We start from the raw sequence: 18,897 nt of genomic DNA on the forward strand, positions 1-18,897 counted from the left end.
AAGTGAACGACAGATGGAAAATTTCGATGTAAAATTGTAGAAAAATTGACAATAATTTATTTATATTTTTTTCTATTTTTTATTTTTCTGGAGGAAAAAATATTATAAAGGAAATTTTTTTTACATGTAAGTTGTTGTTATACCAGTGCAAAGCTTTGCTGTGATACGTCAATAAATCGAAACATGACGTTTTGCAATCAGCGAAAACCCATATTTTTTTTTCCAGATTAAATTACACCCAATATATGTATGTAGTATTATTAAAATTCGGTATTGATCAGTATCTTTTTTGTTTAGTAACGTAAAACAAATAACACGTGTAAAATATTCAATTTTTAATTCGCAAAGCACTTTAGTAAAAGTAACAAATCATTTACATTCATATATACGTACAACAATGCTTTCTGTAACTTAATAATAATAATAGACCAAAATCTAAATATTTCTATATTAATCAGCTTTTGTATCCATGTTCTCGTACATACATACATAATTATAATTTCTTAATTTATTTAGGCATGAAAACGGAAAATATACACGTGTATACTTGATTGTTTAAAAATAAATTTACCAAGTTTATGGTAAACATTATTTAAAATTTTTAATAATAAATAATAAAAAATAAAATTGACATGAATACATACATACCTTAAATACATATTTTATTTTTATTAAATAAAAATATTATTAAAAAATGTAGGTACAGTCATACACAAGATATACATACATAATTTTATTGAACAATTTTTGATTCATGCCATTTAACAACATACATTTAGAAATATAACCAGTAAAGGTATACGCACATACTGCATACTCGTATACAGTAAATCAAAGAAATCATTGTACACCTTCAAAAATGTAATTATAGAAAAGTTATTTGTATCACTTTTTCAATTAGTCTCCTTTGGTATTATTCTATAGACAAATTGTTTTATACATATCCAATTATGTACATACTTCCGTGTTTCTTTACAATATTTTCAATTGAAATCTAATAGAAAAATACATAGATTGCTAAATCACTGTGTTCTTTTTAAGGTAGGATCGCACGTGCCTTGCTATTTTACTCGCTAAGTGATTCATATTATATTTTCGTGTAATATTTTTTGAGTGAAAAAGAGTTTTCTGTGCCAATACTTTTATAATCGACTGTATATTATTTCTTAATATGTTTTATTTTATTAGTATGTTCTATGTATGATTTTTGGAAATTAAAGATTCCAAATTTTCTGTACATTATTATAGCTCCGTTATAAATCAACGGCACATTTAACTTTTAGCAAAAAAATAAAATCTAAACTATTTTGATATTAAATATATAATACCATATTTAGTATTCGTAACCTAACCAAACGCAATAGTATAATTTTAAATTTTAAATTTCATTTTTATAATATTTATTGTGATATTAATAAAATACATGCAAACAAATATATGAAATTTTTGTGTTAATTAAATTTCTTTTAAAAAGAAACAAAATGAATTTTAATTATAAATTATTGAATATTATATTACTATTAAAATTTTGTGCAGTCATTGTAGTTTGTGAAAAAAGCGATGTAATTGAAAATGATTTAAATTCAAATTCAAGTATCATAGTAGTACGAGATCTCAAAGGAAATTTTATTGAAAAGAATAGATGTAATGCACATTGTAAATTTTTGAATTTAATCTTTTAAATTTTTTTTATAAAATCAATTCTAAGTGTTAACTTTCAAAAACATAAACCTGTTCTATATTACACAGTCGTAAACAAATAAGCATCATAACTTGGGACATGAATGAGAACATTTTTAACTACTCCCTTAGACAATTTAATTTTCATTTTAAATTTCATCGTAGACTACAATTTTTTTAAGACAAATTAAAACAAAATTTTTAATTTTATGTACATTATAAATGTTCATATGTATGCATATGCAAACATATTATATTTAAATATTATTTTTTTTTAAAAACTTCTATAAATACTTTTTTATAAAAATTTTAAACAAAGAAGCATAAAATAATATGAACAATTTAATTGATTCTTATTGATTATCAGTTTGCTTTGGTCCCGCCAACCCAAATTAGATTTTTATTGATGATTAATGTTAGCAATAATTTCAATAACTCATTTGGTTCAGTATCAAAAGTGAATGTCTCTATAAATAAATAGCATTTTAAAAATTTCAGTATATTTGCGTTAATCAAATCCAAATAATTCCTTTTTAATATAACCAGATTTATGTGATTCCAAAAATTTCATAAATAAACTCATATTCATTGGTGCAAAACCTTCATCTTCAATTTCTGTAACTAATTCTTCTTTAAAACCATTAAATCTTCGACATTTATCTAAATCTTCCTGATTATTTCTTTTTTTAACTTCACTTATTTTAATTTGAATTTTATGCCAATTCATTGATTTTATTATTTTCCAATATTCTTGTGTATTCTCTTTGTTACCTTCAACACAGATTATACCAGGTTTACCTGGTTTACTAAAACCAGTCAAATTTAAATCTTTTGCATTTCTTACGATTTCTGTCCGTTTAGTTTTGCTTTTAATATGATGGGAAACAATCCATAGACGTTCAAATTCAATTGAATTATTATGTGCTGTATTAGTAGTAGAAACATTATTATTTGATATCTTACTGTTATCATTACTACTATATAGTGTTGATGATGACGATGTGCGATTGTCTACACTAATTATTAATGAATTGTTTTCATCCCATATTATCTCATCAGATAAGAAACGTTCAAGAGAATCTTGTATCCATGTTATTACTTGATAAATATATGGTTCGTTTCTATCAACATCATTTGAATTAATATATTTTGCAATTTCATTTTTCACAGCAATTTCTTTTGATTTATTTGAAAATGTTGCACGTATTGTAACAACAGCATTTTCTAATATTGGATATAAATTTGGCAAGCTAATGTGTATTTCAATTTTTTGTTTCATTTCATTTTGTACATAAATTGAAAAATCTAATTGCATTTTCGGATAACTTGTTGTTGATTCATTATTTATAAATTCATGAAATTCACTAATTACACTATGATCATAAATTTGTATTTCACCAGGATTACAGAAAATCGACGATAACATATCTATTTCTTCCAATTGCTTTTGAAGGCATTCCTTATAAATTCGTAATTGATCTTTGCTAAAGTCCCCCATTTCATTCGAGTATGTGGTGCTGAAATTTAGAGGATAAAAAATTTTAGATAATCAAATTTTAGATTAGTTGAAGATAATTAAATGATTTTTTTATTTATTATAAAATTTAATTCATTATTTAAAACAAAAATTAATTTTTAAAATAAGTATAAATAAATTAAAGGTTGTTAGAAAATATTTACGAATAAAGTAAATGTAAATTTTCAGACACATACATATTCAATGGTTTACAAAAATATGAATCAGTTCCAGTTAGATTTCCAAAAGATATTTGCTTAATGAAAATTCATAATGTAACATACGCGGCAAGTTTATATTCAGATGGCGAAGGTGGTATATATTTTGTTGTATTTAAATACAAAGTAAGAAACTAATTAAATAGATAAATATTTACAAGTACGTATTAAATTATTTTAAATTTTCGAAAGGATCATAAATTTCAACAAATTTATCACCAGTCAACACCATTAGCTATTTCAATGGACTGCAAAGAATTCAATTCTAAGGGATACATAGCAGTGGCATATAATTTAACATCTAGACCAGAAATTTTAAAAAATGGTTCACCTGTCTTTGAAATGGAAAATGATAAAATTGAAATTATACAATATTTTGCTGAGCCACATTTAACTTCTGTTCAATTTAAGTAAGAATTAATTGTAAATATAATTATGTTATTGTATATCAGTTTTTCTGGTAACAATACAGAAATTGTTATTTGCAAATTTTTAATAAAAGTTGTAATACTCAGTCATTTTATTTAATTATTAAGTATAATCATTTATTTTATTTATAATATTAATTAATAATCATATTTTTGTAGCATTCGAGGAAATTCTTTATTTTTATTTAAGACTCATGGAATTGAAGCCGGTTCAGAAATGAAATCAAACTGTCCCATTTATAAACTTGATGATACACATTTTGATTTAATTAATCGTATACCATGTAAAAATTCAAGACGTGTTGCAATATTTACAATAAATTCAAAACTTTTTATTGCTATTGCTAATTATGCTGATGAATATAATCGAACAGATACAGAATCACATATATATAAGTATGATATTGAAGAAAATTCATTTAAATTATTTCAAAAAATCGAAACATTTGCCGTTGTTGATGTAGATTATTTTCACGTTCATAAAAATGATGAAGAACAACATTTTCTAGTATTTGCAAATTCAAAGCAAAAAGGTAAACTTAATTACTAATAAAATTTAATATTATAAACTATAATATTTTAATTAAATTTCAGGAACTACAACGGAAGAAGATAGCTCTGAAGCATATTCAGTAATTTATAAATATGAAAATGATAATTTTATACCATTTCAAAAACTACTTCTATATGAAGTTCAACAGTTTTTACAAGTACAAAGTGGATATGGTGAATTTATGTTATTGGTGGCATGTGATGACCAAGATATTAAATTGTTCCAATATGATGGCTGGAAATTTGAAGAGTCAGCTGTTCAATTAACTGAAGGGGCCTTAGGCAAAGGAATATCAAATATGAGATATTTTGATGATTTAAATGAAACATATATAAGTAATGATTATATATTAAAAAATAAAAATTTTAATATTATTTCATATTATAAAATTTAATATTTTAAACATTTTTTCACAATTAATAGTAATTGCAAATGAAAATATGTTACTTAATGAGCCAAACATTTTCATACCAATTTATAAGAAGCAAGAAAACGCATCTGATATCAAAGATGACATATTGAATTGGAGTAAACAAATATATGAAAATCATTCAAAAATTAATATAAATAAATTAAAGGAAAAGTTACAGGTAGAATTTTAAAATTTTCGTAATTTTTACCATTCTTTTTAATTAAATTTTACTTTTGTTAATTTATTAACATTTACTTTCAGTCGATGAGAGTTCCGACAGAAATAGTTTTTGATGATTCAACTTATATAAAATTTAAGAAGGCGAGAATTGAAAAGGCATTTGTAAATAAGGTTCGTGCACCATAAATTATGCAAATTTATAATTTTATAACAACCTAATCAGATATATGCACCTTCTGTATGTTTGTTAGCACACCCTATATATATTTTATTAATTTTAATGTGTAATATAATCTATCTAACTAATGCTTATCTATCAACTATTTTAGAATAACTTACTTATTATAAGTTATAATAAAGTTCTTATAAAGTTTGTTATTATATTTTACAAATACAAATGTAAATTTATTTTACGAATGCACATAATTTGAAAATTTGCTGTTGCTAAACCAAATATAATTGCTAATTTCTATTTTAGATAATTTATTCAAAAAAGAATTTCACACAAAATTTTTGGAATAATATAACGAAAGCTAAACAACTTTTAGAAAATATAAAATTAAGAACATTAAAATTAATTAGAAAAAGTAATTTGAACAATTCTAAAAATACAACTGACACAGAAAAGATTTCCACTGCAAAGGATAAAAATGATAATATTGCATTGGAATCACAACATAATTTCAAAAATCAATCGGAACTCGAAAATCTCTCAATAAAAAATTTAATTGTAAAATCCAATATAAAAATAAATAACATAAACGGTATTTCAATTAAAAAAGGATTAATAAAAATTAAACAAATAAATGCTAAAAAAATTTCAATTAATCATTCTCCGCCATCAGAAAGGAAAGTTAGACAAATCGAACAAATAACACAGAACGAAAGTTTAAAAGAGGAGTACGTTAATCTTGTTGTTAACAAACTAAATATTACAAATCATGTAAACGAAATTAACTTAAATTTATTATACGATAATTTATTAAAAAAAGTTGGTGATCAAACGATATCATCATCAGTAACTATAAGAAATCTCACAGCGAATAGTGTAGCGTCAACAAATAGATTAATAAATGATTGGAATACCTCAAAATTAGTTCTTACAAATAAAGGTAGAGACTTTGTTGTTAATCAAGATATACAATTTACAGCACCATTGAAAGCAAACAATGTCAATATTAAAAATCGTATTAATAACATTCATATAGTTAATGATAAACTTGATGTTCTTTTGTTAAACTCTAATGAAACACAAAAAATTACTGGTGTTAAAACATTTAATGAAATCGATTTATTAGAACCTATTCATATTGGGGTGAGTATTATAACAAATATTTAAAAAGTTTTATAAATATTTTTATAAGGAGGAATTGCCAAAAATATTTGCTGTACACGGAAATCTTTACAAACTAATGCAAAATATCAACCAAATATTTATTTTATTGATTTTAGTTATTAATAAATTCAAGCTTATATTTTTGAAATATTACAGGGTAAAATTATAGGCTCACAAGTTAGCAAAGTATCACCCCTTAATCCAATTCATGGAGATTTCACTATTGAAGGAGATTACACAATTTTTGGAGATGTGACTATAGAAAAACAACTTTCTACAAAAAATATATTTGGTATTACGTCCAAAAACACAGTTGATACTGCACTAAATCAAGGCTTAAAGTTGAATGAAGCTGAAATACCATTCAGAATTAATTTCCCAAATAAGATAACAACAAATAATTTAAATATAAGTATAATTAATAATGTAAATGCACAAAATTTCGTAAAAATTGAATTTGAAAATGTGCAAAGAATAGAAGCACTAAAAATTTTTGTCGGAAACCTAAATATTGAAGGAAATTCCAATATAACGAATATCAATCAAATAAATTTGCAAACCTTTGAAAACGGTTTGCTTAAAATTTCGGAGGATCAAAATATTACAAAAAGTGTTCATATAAATAAACTAATAATACCAAGGTAATTTTTGTAAATACTTGACTCAACATTGAATTCTTATTACAAAATTTTTCTCATAATAACAGCAGCCTCAAAAAAATAAAAGAACGTTTGCATTTTAAAAATTATATGTTTAACATACGAATAACAGATATAAGACGTATGTATTTTTTACACAAAATTTTTAATTTAAAATTCTATATACATACTCTAAAAAAAACATTTTCTATTAATTTTGATTTTATAATCCATTTTATTCGTAACATTTTCATTTTCAGGACAAAAAAACTATTAAATATATTATTTCATATAAATTTACAACTGTAATTAACATACATTGCTTTTAAATTCGTAATATCTTTCATAAGTTTTGTAAAATAACTTAAAAAAATTAACCTCTTTATATCAAATTCAATTTTCCCTAAATTTATTGGATTAGCTTGAGATTCGTTCATTAATTTAAAAAGTAATGAAATGAACAGCTTTTAAATTGTTTTACAATACGAATTATTGGATTATTATATTTAATATCAATTTTATTGTAAAGTTGAAATCTCTTTTTGCTGACAAAATCTAAATGCGAGGTATGTGACATTTTAAGAATTGAATAATTTTTTACACTGAATAAAAATCGTTTAACGATTCAATTATTTCAGTATTTTACTTTATTATTCCTTTATAACTGATTATTTCCAAATTACCGAAATATTTGTATCTAAATCGATATCATTTTCAATATTTGACAGCGATAAACCCAATTTGCAACATATTTCATCAAAATTATAAATACCAGTATAAAATTTCTGCCTATCATTTGGTACAGTTCCAGTAAATACAGGATACTTGTGTATACATCTAATAAAACTATGCTGTAACCCAAATATAACTAATTTTCTTTCATCAATGTTGTTATGTTGGGGTGATAATCGTTGGCAAATTGATCTTAGTGTTATACCATGTGTCATTGAAGCATAAAACTGAAATACTTTTTGCAACGATGGCCGATATCGATCTGGTTTTAAGCTTACATATTTTTTACAAGCTGCATATAATGCTGTATTCTTACATAAATTTTTTAAATTTTGTGTACACATGTATACATTACTATATTTCAATATTGGTAATAATTGTACAACACTGTAGTAAGCTAAATTTTGTATACAATTCTTAACTAAATTTAAATCAACATCAGCACTAGCTGCAATTCTAGAAATATGATTATTTCCATCTATATACGGTAAAATTTGTTGTGTTGTTAAATCCCAGCTATCGACTGGTATACTTTTATATTCAGTTTTTAATAATGGTACCATTTGATCCAAAATTAATGTTGGATCAGGAGGAGGTATTACAATTTTTAAATTAATTGTGTATTCACTTTCTAATATTGTTGTTACCATATTTACATTTAAATCGTTCAAAATTTTTTCTAGTAATCTTTGTAAGCGTATTTTGTCATCGATTTTTGATAGGAATTCTGATTCTTCTTCCATTATAATTAGATATTCCGATAATTTTTTGACAACTGGTTCATACTGATTGGTGCGCGATACTGCATCACACACGAAACATAAATTAAAATAAAATGCATTTCGTGCATATTTCTGACTATCTATTTTAACTGGATATCCTAAAATTTTTACTCCTAATGTATTAACTGTCATAACACATCGTTGTAACTGAGGTTTAGGTATAATGTATACATTGACCGCATCAAATATTTCCTTAGATATAAAATTTTCTGGAACTTGACAACTTATTTTTGAACCTTCGGTTGGATGAAATTTGCTCAAAAATATACAACGTATTAAACCTTCTTTAATACAACCACTTTCCGATTGTTGTAAACTTTGCTGCAATTGTACAGAATTTGTACTTGGTATAGATAATACTGTTGAACTACTTGCAACAATATTATTGTTATTTATATTTGTCATCGGTAAATCATACATTTATATGGTATTAATTGTCATGTTGCACTTTAGTAAAAACAATAATTTTACTGTTTCGCTTGTCTTTAGCGTATCAATTCTTTCTGCCAAGTCGAATGCTAAAAAGAAAGTGAAAAATATAAATAAAATTCAGTTTAGTTTTTAACTTAATTTTATTTATCTATTGAGTATAAACATATTATTTTCCTTTTCATATGTACAAGTCAGATCAAAATTAATTAATAAACAGCAAGAATGTGCAAAACGTTTTTCTTTTTAGAAAAAGGTTGTAATTAATGCATAAATGTTTAAAAATATTATTTTTATTTAAATTGCATGAATTTCACAGCTCATACACAATTTAAGTGCAAAACTTTTGAAACTTTCCACTTTATTTTCAAAAATTCATTCATTATGCAGTATTACTAATTTTTATTCATCTAATAATTTGTAAAATTAAATTTTTTTTAAACAAGTTGATGCACAAACGATTCCGACAAATTTACGTTACTCTCTAAAAAAAATTGAAAAATTAAATTTTTTTAACTAATCTTATTTCTTTTTCCTTATTTTTTAGTATAAACTCAAATAAGATAAACTTTGGCACAACAAATTTATCAAATATTTTAAATAAAGCAAATGTGCAGCATATTTTGGGAAAAATAACAATTCAGAATTTGCTAGTCAAAAACATCTCAATAGAAAATCTAGCCTCGAATAGGACCATTTTTGGAGAGCAAATTAATACATTTCAAATTGAAAAAATGCAGAGAGAAAAAATAGCAAATTCATTAAATTTATCAAAAGTTGAATTATTCGATAACATTAAAATAAAAAATTTAGAGCTTAAAAAATCTTTAAACCAACTCTCAATCAATATTATTGAAGCTTTAGTGAAAAAACTAGATGAAAAAATTTCATTGATCGGGCCTATTGATTTTGGAAACGACATGGAAATATTAAAACTTCAATTTAACGGTAAACTTAATGGAATTCCTGAAAAAGAATTTGGAAGAACCTGGTTAATTAGAAGTTCATCACAGGTGAAATTTCAAAACTTGTTTTTGTTTTTTTTTTATTTTAATAAATTTGTCTTATAGAACTTTACTGCCGCACAACATCTCAAAAATACTCAAACACCAAATGCTAACATTCTCGGAACTATAAACAATATTCCTATAACAAATTTTTACAATAATACATACTGGTTAAACCGAAACGAAATCATTGATGAACTTAATTTTAGTAAATTCCAATTAATCAAATAAATTTACCTTCATAATTTTTAATTTTTTTTTTTATATCTTTGCAGACTCAACAGTAATAGGAAACAAAATTTATATAAAAAATTTCAATCAGGAAAAATTTCCAGACGATTTTCTGATAGCTAATGCTTCAAGTTTTCAAAAAATTAACGATATTTTATCAGCCGATAATATTTTTGTAAAAGGAATTTTAAATTTAATGATCGTCAATAATTTAAATTTTAAAGATTTTGAAAACTATATGAAAGAAAAGATAAATAAGGTTGCAGTTCATCATGTTTCATTTGATAAGATGCCTATTATTAAAAATTTCAACGGTAAAAACATAAAAAACCTAATGGAACAAATTTGGTTAAAAAATACTGATATTTCAACAATATCTAAAAGAATTACATTCACAAATGCGAAAACTAAAGTTCCATTAGATTTAAAGGTGAGTGAAAACCCTGTTAATGAAAAAGCAATTCGATTTAAATATACATATTTATGTTCCATCTAATAAAAATTTATATATTACAGAATTATTTAAATAATGTGAATATATCATATGTTAAAGAACACTATATCAATACCAACGAACTGCAAAGAATATCTGGTAATATAAAATTTTTAAATTACGTTTCTTTTGAAAATGAACTAAAAGCATCGCATATGGATCTAAATGGTAATATCACAACCTCATATTACGATAGGTAATTTTCTATTTATATGGGTATAAATATGTACATCAGTATTAGCATAAAATACTTAGTAGAAGATACAAAAAAGCTTGAATGAATACTTTAAATTACAATTAGATTCTTATATAGGTACAACCATCCAGCTTACATAAATTAATACCAAAGTTTTCCTATTAATAATTATTTTGATTAATTAGGTAGGTATGTACCGTTCTTAATTGCATAGGTATGTAAAATAATATCAACTTAATTGAAAATTGTAAAATCAATAGGATTGATATACACAAATTTCAGCAGGACATGAATTTTCTCCCAATAGGTAGATATATACATATGTACCTAATGACATGTGGGAAGTTCGCAAATTCAATCTTATTCCCCTTGAGATAATTTCTTATTTAAATACATACACACTTATGAGAAATTTTAGAATATATTATAGGAACCTAGGTACCACCTATATATTACAAGGTATATACATATATTGATATACATATGTAGATATGTATAGTTTAAGTAATCCCCAAGAAGGGAATAATGATAATTACAATTTAAAGAATCAAAAGATAAAAACTAATTTTTATATGTAATTAAAATGAAAGGATAATGTAAACACTTTTGTCGATAAACAAACTTTGAAACTTCCCACAATCTACAAGTTTTGCATTATTGCTTTCATTTTCAACTTGACTTTCTTCCCTTTTATTTATAACAAATTAAATCCCGTACTCAATTTTTAAACTTAAAATTTTAATAAATGCTCATACTAATGTACATTATGCTTACCAACATAAAACAGTTTTTGTAAAAGGTACATAAAATATGGTACATATTCCGTTTTAAATAAATTAATACAAGAGTCTGAAATTTCACGCGTTATCACAACCGCGATACAAAATTTGCAAAATATAAAAGGCAACTTTAAATATTTCTTAAATAATTTGTATAAATTGATAAAAAAAATTAACTTACATCTAAATGTTATTTTCTTGATTATTTAGTAATTGCTTTTTTTGTTGAATTAAAGTAATTAATAGGTTTTTTTATCAAAATTATTTACGTTCATAAAAACTTTACCTTTTAATCTAAAATGTATGTACATTATACACTTGGTTTGTCAATCGTCGGTACGGTATTTTTTCTTACGAGACTGTCATACTCAGTGTTACCAAGGAACACTGAGTATTAAAGTTTTAAAGAGAGTATTCAAATAAAAGAATGCTCGTATTTTTTTTGTAAAAACAATATAATTTTTTTGTAATTTTTTATTTATTTTTTTTTCTTTTTAAGAAAAAGATGTCTAACATGTCGTTATTTTTATATAATACTAATTATGTACTAATATATTATAAGTTTATTCAGATTTCTTAGGTTCCTATAATGACTATATACCCTTAAAATGGATATAGAATTAAAAATCCGGAAGAAAAGTTAGGGAACATAAAAAAGTTGTTTTAATTGTAATCAGTATTGAGTCTTGAAAAACCTTCATATTTTTATTATTTATTGTGCCAATAAAGAAGTTAAATACAAATATTAAAATAAATAAAAGCTCATGTAAGATGGGAAAAAACCAATAAATTAGCGAATAAAATTCAAATCATCTGACATCATCAGTTTTTTGACAAAATTTTTCAGGCTTTTGAATATTGTATTCAAAGTCATAATAATTGGCAATACCGATTAAACTTTTAAAAATGGTACCCAAAAAACACACTCAAACATTTTGGTACATATAATTACAAAATCAACTATTTGACTTAGCCGCCACCTATTATTAAAGAGAAGACTTAAAAGTATGCCTGAAAGTACAGTTTCTTGAATTATTGTATCTGCATCTTAAAATAACTGTGGCAATATTTCAATTTCAAATTAATGTTACAATTTAGAAAGCAGTTTAAAAATTAAATTGCAAGGATAATTAACAAATTTACATGATTTTTAAGTTTTTATCACATGCACATAGGTATTTCTAATTGTGTGAGTAAAATTTTAAAATTTTCTGATTTTTTAGTGAAATTTCATTCAACTTAAATCAATTCTCTAAGAATATATTAAAACTTAATGACGAACAAGCTGTATTTGGCCAGTGGAATGCTCATCAAGTGTATGTTGAAGGTAATATTTTGTATTAAAAAAATTGTTTACCTTACGCAAACAAAAGTTTTCAAATTGAAAAATTTCTTAAAGGAGATTTAAATGATGTTTCATTAAATGGGCTACATTTATATGATGATGTTATGAGGTACGACACAATGAAATTAAATATGACTGGAAAAAAATATTTCGAAAGTTTAAAAATTGAAAAAATTTACACCGATGGTGATGGAGCAATCAATAGTGTCAATATTTCTAACTGGATTCATAATTCTGTTTTTATATATGATAATTTTACCATTTATGGTCAAACAACAATTGATAAATCAATAATATATAATAATATTAATGTTATTGGTTTAGTAAATGGTATAAAATTTACGAAAGAAGCACTTTTATTAAAGTCGAATGATCAAAATATCAAAGAAACTAATTTGAAAATTATTACAAAAAATTTTAATAAACAAGAGATTTTATCAAATACTATAAAACATTTAACAACTAAAAATATAAATGGGCGTAACGTTGAAAAATTATTAAAAAATATTAATCAGAATATAAATAATATAACAATTAAAAGCGGCGATTTAGTATTTGAAAACATTTTGAATATAGAAAATTTCAATAGTAACGATTATTTCTTTGATTTAAATACAAAAGAATATTTTAATCAGTTAACAAAAAAAAACTTAGAAGCAAAGGCAGAAATAATTTTTGATAATTTAAATAATAAAATTGAGATAATCAAAGCCAATTACGAAGGTAAGTCCACTCTTGAATCCTTCTGTTGTAAAAATAATTTAATTTTTTGTTAACTAATTTAGCTAGTTTTAGAGGATTAAAATAATTCAAAAGAAAAAATCCATATTAAATGTCCCTATTCTTAACAAACGGATTTGCCAATTCAACCGATTTTCTATTTAGCTATTGCAGAAACCATCTAAAGCTAGAAAGACTTAATTTAGAGATAATGAAATTATTTCTATACTGAATCTGCATTAAAACCCATTCATTTAATAAATTTCATTGTTGCATCTAATTAAAATTAAAAAACGAATATTTTTATTAAAATTTATTTAAAATTTTTTTTTCAGATTTAACTTATTATTTGAAAACATTTGGAAATGTACAAACTATTTATGGAAATGTGAAAAAAATAGTCTCGTGGACAGCTTTGATTGGATCTGAGCTTCATGATTATATCGTTCTTTTGAATGGTCATAAAAGTAAATCCCAATTATCATTTTACACTTGGAACATAAAACAAAAGTTGTTCGTTAAAGATTCTAGTAAGTTTTTTTTATTCATATTTTAATGCCGTTTAATTTTGTAACATTAAAACTAAAACTCCATGCAATAGAAAATCATTATTTTACATTATTCTTGTTGTCGTCTGTTTTGTTGAAAAAATCTTGGGTACAGCACAAAATCAAATCCTTTTCATTTATTCTAATTAAAAAAAAAATTTTGTTTTTTTGTTGAAAAATTTAAAATTTCCTTTTATAATAACCAAGAACGAAAATTCTTTAAATGAATCATTGATTTTAGGTGAATATTGATAGTTAATATCAAACGTATGATTACTTTGCAGCTTTGATAACAATTTTTTATAGGCTTTAGAGTTCAAATAATTAGTAAAATACTAACGTTCAGTTTTTTTATACAAAAATTTTGAAAAAATTAAAATGTAATATTGTAATTAAAAAATTTAAAATTTTAAATGTCTTCATTATGTCCCTCAACCGCCATGGAATTAATTTCGATGATTGATTGCAAAATTTTCGCTTCCAATTTGGAAGCCAAATGCGATGGCAGTCTATTCATTGTACTTGACACATACATACCGAAGCTATCATATTTTTTAGAATTGTATAAGTCCCGGAAAAATGTTGGTAAAATTTTTTCTGCTTGTTCAGTTAAAACTTTTACTTTAATTTCAGTATTTTCATCGGCATCCTTACTTATCTGTTCAATTTCTAATGTAGCTTCACTTTTTTCAGAAAAATCTTTTCTAACTGCATCAATTCCGTTCATTTTATTGTTGTTTAGGGTAACATTAGAAATGGAACTATTTTGTGACCGTGGTGATAAAGTTTCAATTTTTATATGTGGTTGTTCATGTTCTGATTTTTGATTTTGTATTTTTCCTTGTTCCGGCTTCTCTTGATCTTTAGATAATGATGTTGGTGATTTTTTTAATAATGATGAAAATGGTGGCAATTTGTCTGTAGGTGATATTGGCATAAAATTTGAATTTGTGCTCTCGTTCGATGCATTTTGGGACTGAAAATCATTTGAAGTTGACAAAATTAATTTAGATGATGTTTTTGAGGCTTGAGGAATGACTCTAATTCCTTTTGGTAAAACAATTTGCCTTTTTACTGGGGGGTCATCTTCAACTTTTTCTGCTCTTGTAGTATCAATCTTTCTCTTTAGTTTTATTTCTTTTAAATTGGGAGGTGCTTCTTTTACTTTTTCATCTTTTTTGACTTTCTAAAAGAAAAACAGTAAAGAAAATTATTTTTGTATATATTAACCTGTTAAAGTAAAAATATGTACCAGCTTTAAGCCAGATGTAAGAGTGGATTGCGTTTTCTTTTCTTGGTTGCTAGCAGATTTGCCGGCATTCATTGGAATTCGAACGACTATCGAATTAGGCGAAGACGATTTTCGTAAGATTTGGTCTTGGTTTTTTGCTTGGGATCCTGAAACTGAAGTATTTGCTCTTGTGAAATTTTCAGATAGCGAATTTTGACCAATTTTCTTTAAAGTTCCATTTTTCGTATCTTTCTTTTCAGCGCTGAAACATTTATCATTTTTAATTTTTCGAATTTGTATTTCTGGCGGCATTTGAAGCGTTTGCTGTTGTTTTGTTAAATTTTTTGGATTTGCTTCAGAAAAAGAACCCCCTGATGTGTTTGGTTCATCGTCATCAGAACAATAGTCGTCGTTAACTTCAAGTAACTCCACAAACTCTTCATTATCGTCGCCCTCGCAACTAAAATTTATCAATTCAATAATAAATTATTAAATGGCATTAGAACTAAAATTCTTTGCAAATATTACTCTGTGTTATTATCTAAATTCTCTTCTTTTTTAATATCCAAGAATGACAAATAACTAAAAAGCTTCCATTCTGTGTTGGGATTTGCTTTTTCAACTTCATACTTTTTAGACAATACTTTAAAAATCGACTTGACATGAGGACCTGTTTTTTAAAATTGCATTTTCTTTTATTTGTATATTTTTTGCAATATATTCAAATTTACCAGTCATTTTATGTTTGGCACCAATTCTAGCCCAAGCGGCATCTTCTTCAGGCGAATTTTTTGCATCTTCAATCGGCCACAAAATCGTCTCCTCTTTGATGTCTTCAACGAGTTTCTCCAATCTCAAACTCATTTCATTAACCATTAAATTGTACTTTAAAACGCGTACGAGTTTTAAGAAATCTTAAAGATTAATTTGATACCTTTTTTTTTAAATAATAGTTTAATCTATTTATTTTTGTTTTTCTTTAAAAAATTTCCCTCCACTCCACTGTCAGTTAAAATAAATAATTTTCTCTTTTGACAACTTAAAAAAGCGTATAATTTTTAATGTCTAGTTGTCTTTTTCTGTAAAAAAAAGTTTTATAGCATACGACCTAGCTGAATAAAAAATTGTGAACTATTGTCAAAAACTAAAAAATTTAAATAGCCCAAATTCACAATAATTTGAAAATATTTAAGTTAATTCAAAATATGTAGTAAAACTAAAAGAATTCAAAAGAAAAGTAAATTAAATTTTACTCAATTTTGAGATTTATATTTCACACAGATAAAATTTAAAGGTCCCGTAACATTTTATAAATAACCTTAATTAAAGCTTTATAAAATATCGAAGATATATTAAATCTTTATTAGAACTGCCTAGAATTTTTAAATTGTGATCAGAAATTGTGAATACGGGAAGAAAAATAGAATGATTTTACTAACTTGCCATAAAAAAAGGAAACTTACAAAGTTTATGAAAGAGCTTATTGAATTTGTTAATATTCGCGCTGCGTTACCCTCCTACCGATTCCGATTCCGATTCCTACTTCAACTAATGTATAACAAACAATATAATTTTATTCATTAATTGAATTAATTTGAAGCAAAATGACAAAATACTTAGATTATTATTGGGACTGTTCACAATTACCCACATATTCTAATCATTCACAATTAGCTTTAATTTATTATCAGAATCGAAGTTTGTGCAAAACATAAAGCAATGATATTTAGAAATTTTACTGACTTAATATTCTTAGAAGGGCAATGTTTTAGATATGACAATCTTTATCTTATGAAAAAATCACGCAATTTTTAAAATTCGGTGCTAAAAGTAATGCTTAACTGTAAAACTTGAAATAATGTAATTAAAATTTTAAGTTGTATTTTATTTGAATATACCTGCATTAAATATGTATCTTTTTTAATTAATTGCTTAAAATAATATTAAATATTAAATTTGTTTATCCACATGCTAAAAATTGTTCACCGTTCACTTTTTTTTAAGTTCAGCTTTAATATTAATTTTTTTAATAATTAATTTTATTTTAATATTAATTATTATAGTTCAATAGTAGAACATAATCCTTTTGAAAAGCCTTTACCTTTATATATATATATATACATTACCTTTATATATATATATATAAAGGTAAAGGAATATAAAAATAAAATATATCAATTAAATATAGAGTAATAAATAATTTTGATGTTTTTCAGAACTTTCTTGGAATGCATTCCCAGATTATTATACCGTTACTAACATCGATAAAATCTTGTTAAATGGACAGGATTATTTGGTTATTGAAACCCATTTTGAGCATAAATTTTATCAGAACATTATATCACTTAATGAAAATGGATTGGTTCAAAAATATGAGCTCTATAATAATTCCAGCTGGAAATATCTGCAGAATAATTATTACGATGTTGATACTATTATAAACTGTTTTTATACTTATTCACGAGATGATTCTATTATATCAGAGTTATGCTTGATTGATAATTCATTTGTAACAACTTGGAGCTTTCATTTACCATTTGTAACGCAGGTAAGTTACGTACATTTATATCGTCATATACATACATATGTAATTAAGGGCCTTAAATAAAAGAATTAAAACATTTTTGTCAAAGTTTCATACTAAAATTTTTATGTTATGCTAGGTTGTTCACATATCAAAAACAATTTTCGCAACACTCAAAGCAGACACAATAGAAATACGAGATTATTCAAGAGCGGATATTATACATCAACGTATATCAGTCGTAAATCCAACTCATATTAATGTTATTCATTACAAAAATAGTATTTATTTGGCAATAGTTTGTTCAAAACGGTTAACATCCATTTATTCAAGCTCGGTAGAAATATACAGGTAACTTTAAAAAATTTAGTACTAGAAATGGAATTATTTACATACAATTAAAAATATGTTGTTCTTTTCCAGATCCTCGGATTCAGTACATCTACATTTCGAAAGATTGCAATCAATTCAGCTAACAAATCCACTCATAGCCAAATTCCAAAAAACTCTTAAGTCTGATGATTTATTTTTACATGTTGTAACTGATGATTTTGCAATTCCATTAGCAGTTTATCATTACAAAGGAGTTATAGGCTTTCAGCAAATCATTGAAAAATCTACATTACCGAAAAGTCACGGAATTCAAACTTTTGAGTTTAAAGGAAATCAAAAGTTTATGATCGCCATGGAATATGGTAAAGGGGTTAAAATAGTTGAATTGATTTTTGCTACTTCATAGTTAAATTGAAATTTTCAAAATTATATTAATGTACAACAAATATAAAATGTATAAATTAAAAAAGCGCATTTTTTGTTTTATAAAAAATACGTTAATTTCTATATTGAATTGAAACTTCTTGAAATCATTATTCATTTATATAATCAATACTCTTATTCTGATTATATAAATTGGCTTTGG

The 18,897-nt window shown here is 24.5% G+C and overlaps 4 protein-coding genes across 5 annotated transcripts; 1 reads left to right on the forward strand and 3 right to left on the reverse strand.

Annotated features, from left to right (window-relative positions):
• The first annotated feature begins 1,362 nt into the window (after positions 1 to 1,362).
• On the forward strand, positions 1,363 to 18,797 carry LOC129606497 (homeobox-like protein HDP1). The gene is made up of 19 exons (XM_055516839.1): positions 1,363 to 1,644; positions 3,386 to 3,540; positions 3,607 to 3,824; positions 4,002 to 4,375; positions 4,437 to 4,730; positions 4,819 to 4,985; positions 5,069 to 5,158; positions 5,466 to 6,302; positions 6,480 to 6,964; positions 9,452 to 9,917; positions 9,975 to 10,119; positions 10,187 to 10,572; positions 10,659 to 10,831; positions 12,834 to 12,937; positions 13,010 to 13,678; positions 14,011 to 14,205; positions 17,671 to 18,002; positions 18,118 to 18,329; positions 18,402 to 18,797. Exons 1-19 carry the CDS (start codon positions 1,482 to 1,484, stop codon positions 18,715 to 18,717), a joined length of 5,781 nt encoding a protein of 1,926 aa, XP_055372814.1. The 5' UTR covers positions 1,363 to 1,481; the 3' UTR covers positions 18,718 to 18,797.
• Positions 1,780 to 11,975, reverse strand: LOC129606239 (RWD domain-containing protein 2A). 2 transcript variants are annotated; one of them, XM_055516434.1, is made up of 2 exons: positions 11,897 to 11,975; positions 1,780 to 3,197 (listed from the first exon to the last, which is right to left on the reverse strand). In XM_055516434.1, exon 2 carries the CDS (start codon positions 3,176 to 3,178, stop codon positions 2,189 to 2,191), a length of 990 nt encoding a protein of 329 aa, XP_055372409.1. In that variant the 5' UTR covers positions 3,179 to 3,197; positions 11,897 to 11,975; the 3' UTR covers positions 1,780 to 2,188. The 2 variants fall into 2 exon arrangements, with proteins under 2 accessions (XP_055372409.1, XP_055372408.1); XM_055516433.1 differs by lacking the exon at positions 11,897 to 11,975 and adding an exon at positions 7,734 to 7,863.
• LOC129606237 (GATOR complex protein NPRL2) lies at positions 7,230 to 11,931 on the reverse strand. The gene is made up of 2 exons (XM_055516432.1): positions 11,792 to 11,931; positions 7,230 to 8,993 (listed from the first exon to the last, which is right to left on the reverse strand). Exon 2 carries the CDS (start codon positions 8,893 to 8,895, stop codon positions 7,630 to 7,632), a length of 1,266 nt encoding a protein of 421 aa, XP_055372407.1. The 5' UTR covers positions 8,896 to 8,993; positions 11,792 to 11,931; the 3' UTR covers positions 7,230 to 7,629.
• Positions 14,239 to 16,462, reverse strand: LOC129606236 (uncharacterized). The gene is made up of 4 exons (XM_055516431.1): positions 16,186 to 16,462; positions 15,983 to 16,124; positions 15,476 to 15,914; positions 14,239 to 15,409 (listed from the first exon to the last, which is right to left on the reverse strand). The coding sequence occupies exons 1-4, from the start codon at positions 16,328 to 16,330 to the stop codon at positions 14,633 to 14,635; spliced, it is 1,503 nt and encodes a 500-aa protein (XP_055372406.1). The 5' UTR covers positions 16,331 to 16,462; the 3' UTR covers positions 14,239 to 14,632.
• Positions 18,798 to 18,897: the final 100 nt, after the last annotated feature.

The sequence above is a fragment of the Condylostylus longicornis genome, unplaced genomic scaffold, assembly GCF_029603195.1.
Source record: "Condylostylus longicornis isolate FDR11 unplaced genomic scaffold, ASM2960319v2 ptg000018l, whole genome shotgun sequence".
Taxonomy (NCBI): domain Eukaryota; kingdom Metazoa; phylum Arthropoda; class Insecta; order Diptera; family Dolichopodidae; genus Condylostylus; species Condylostylus longicornis.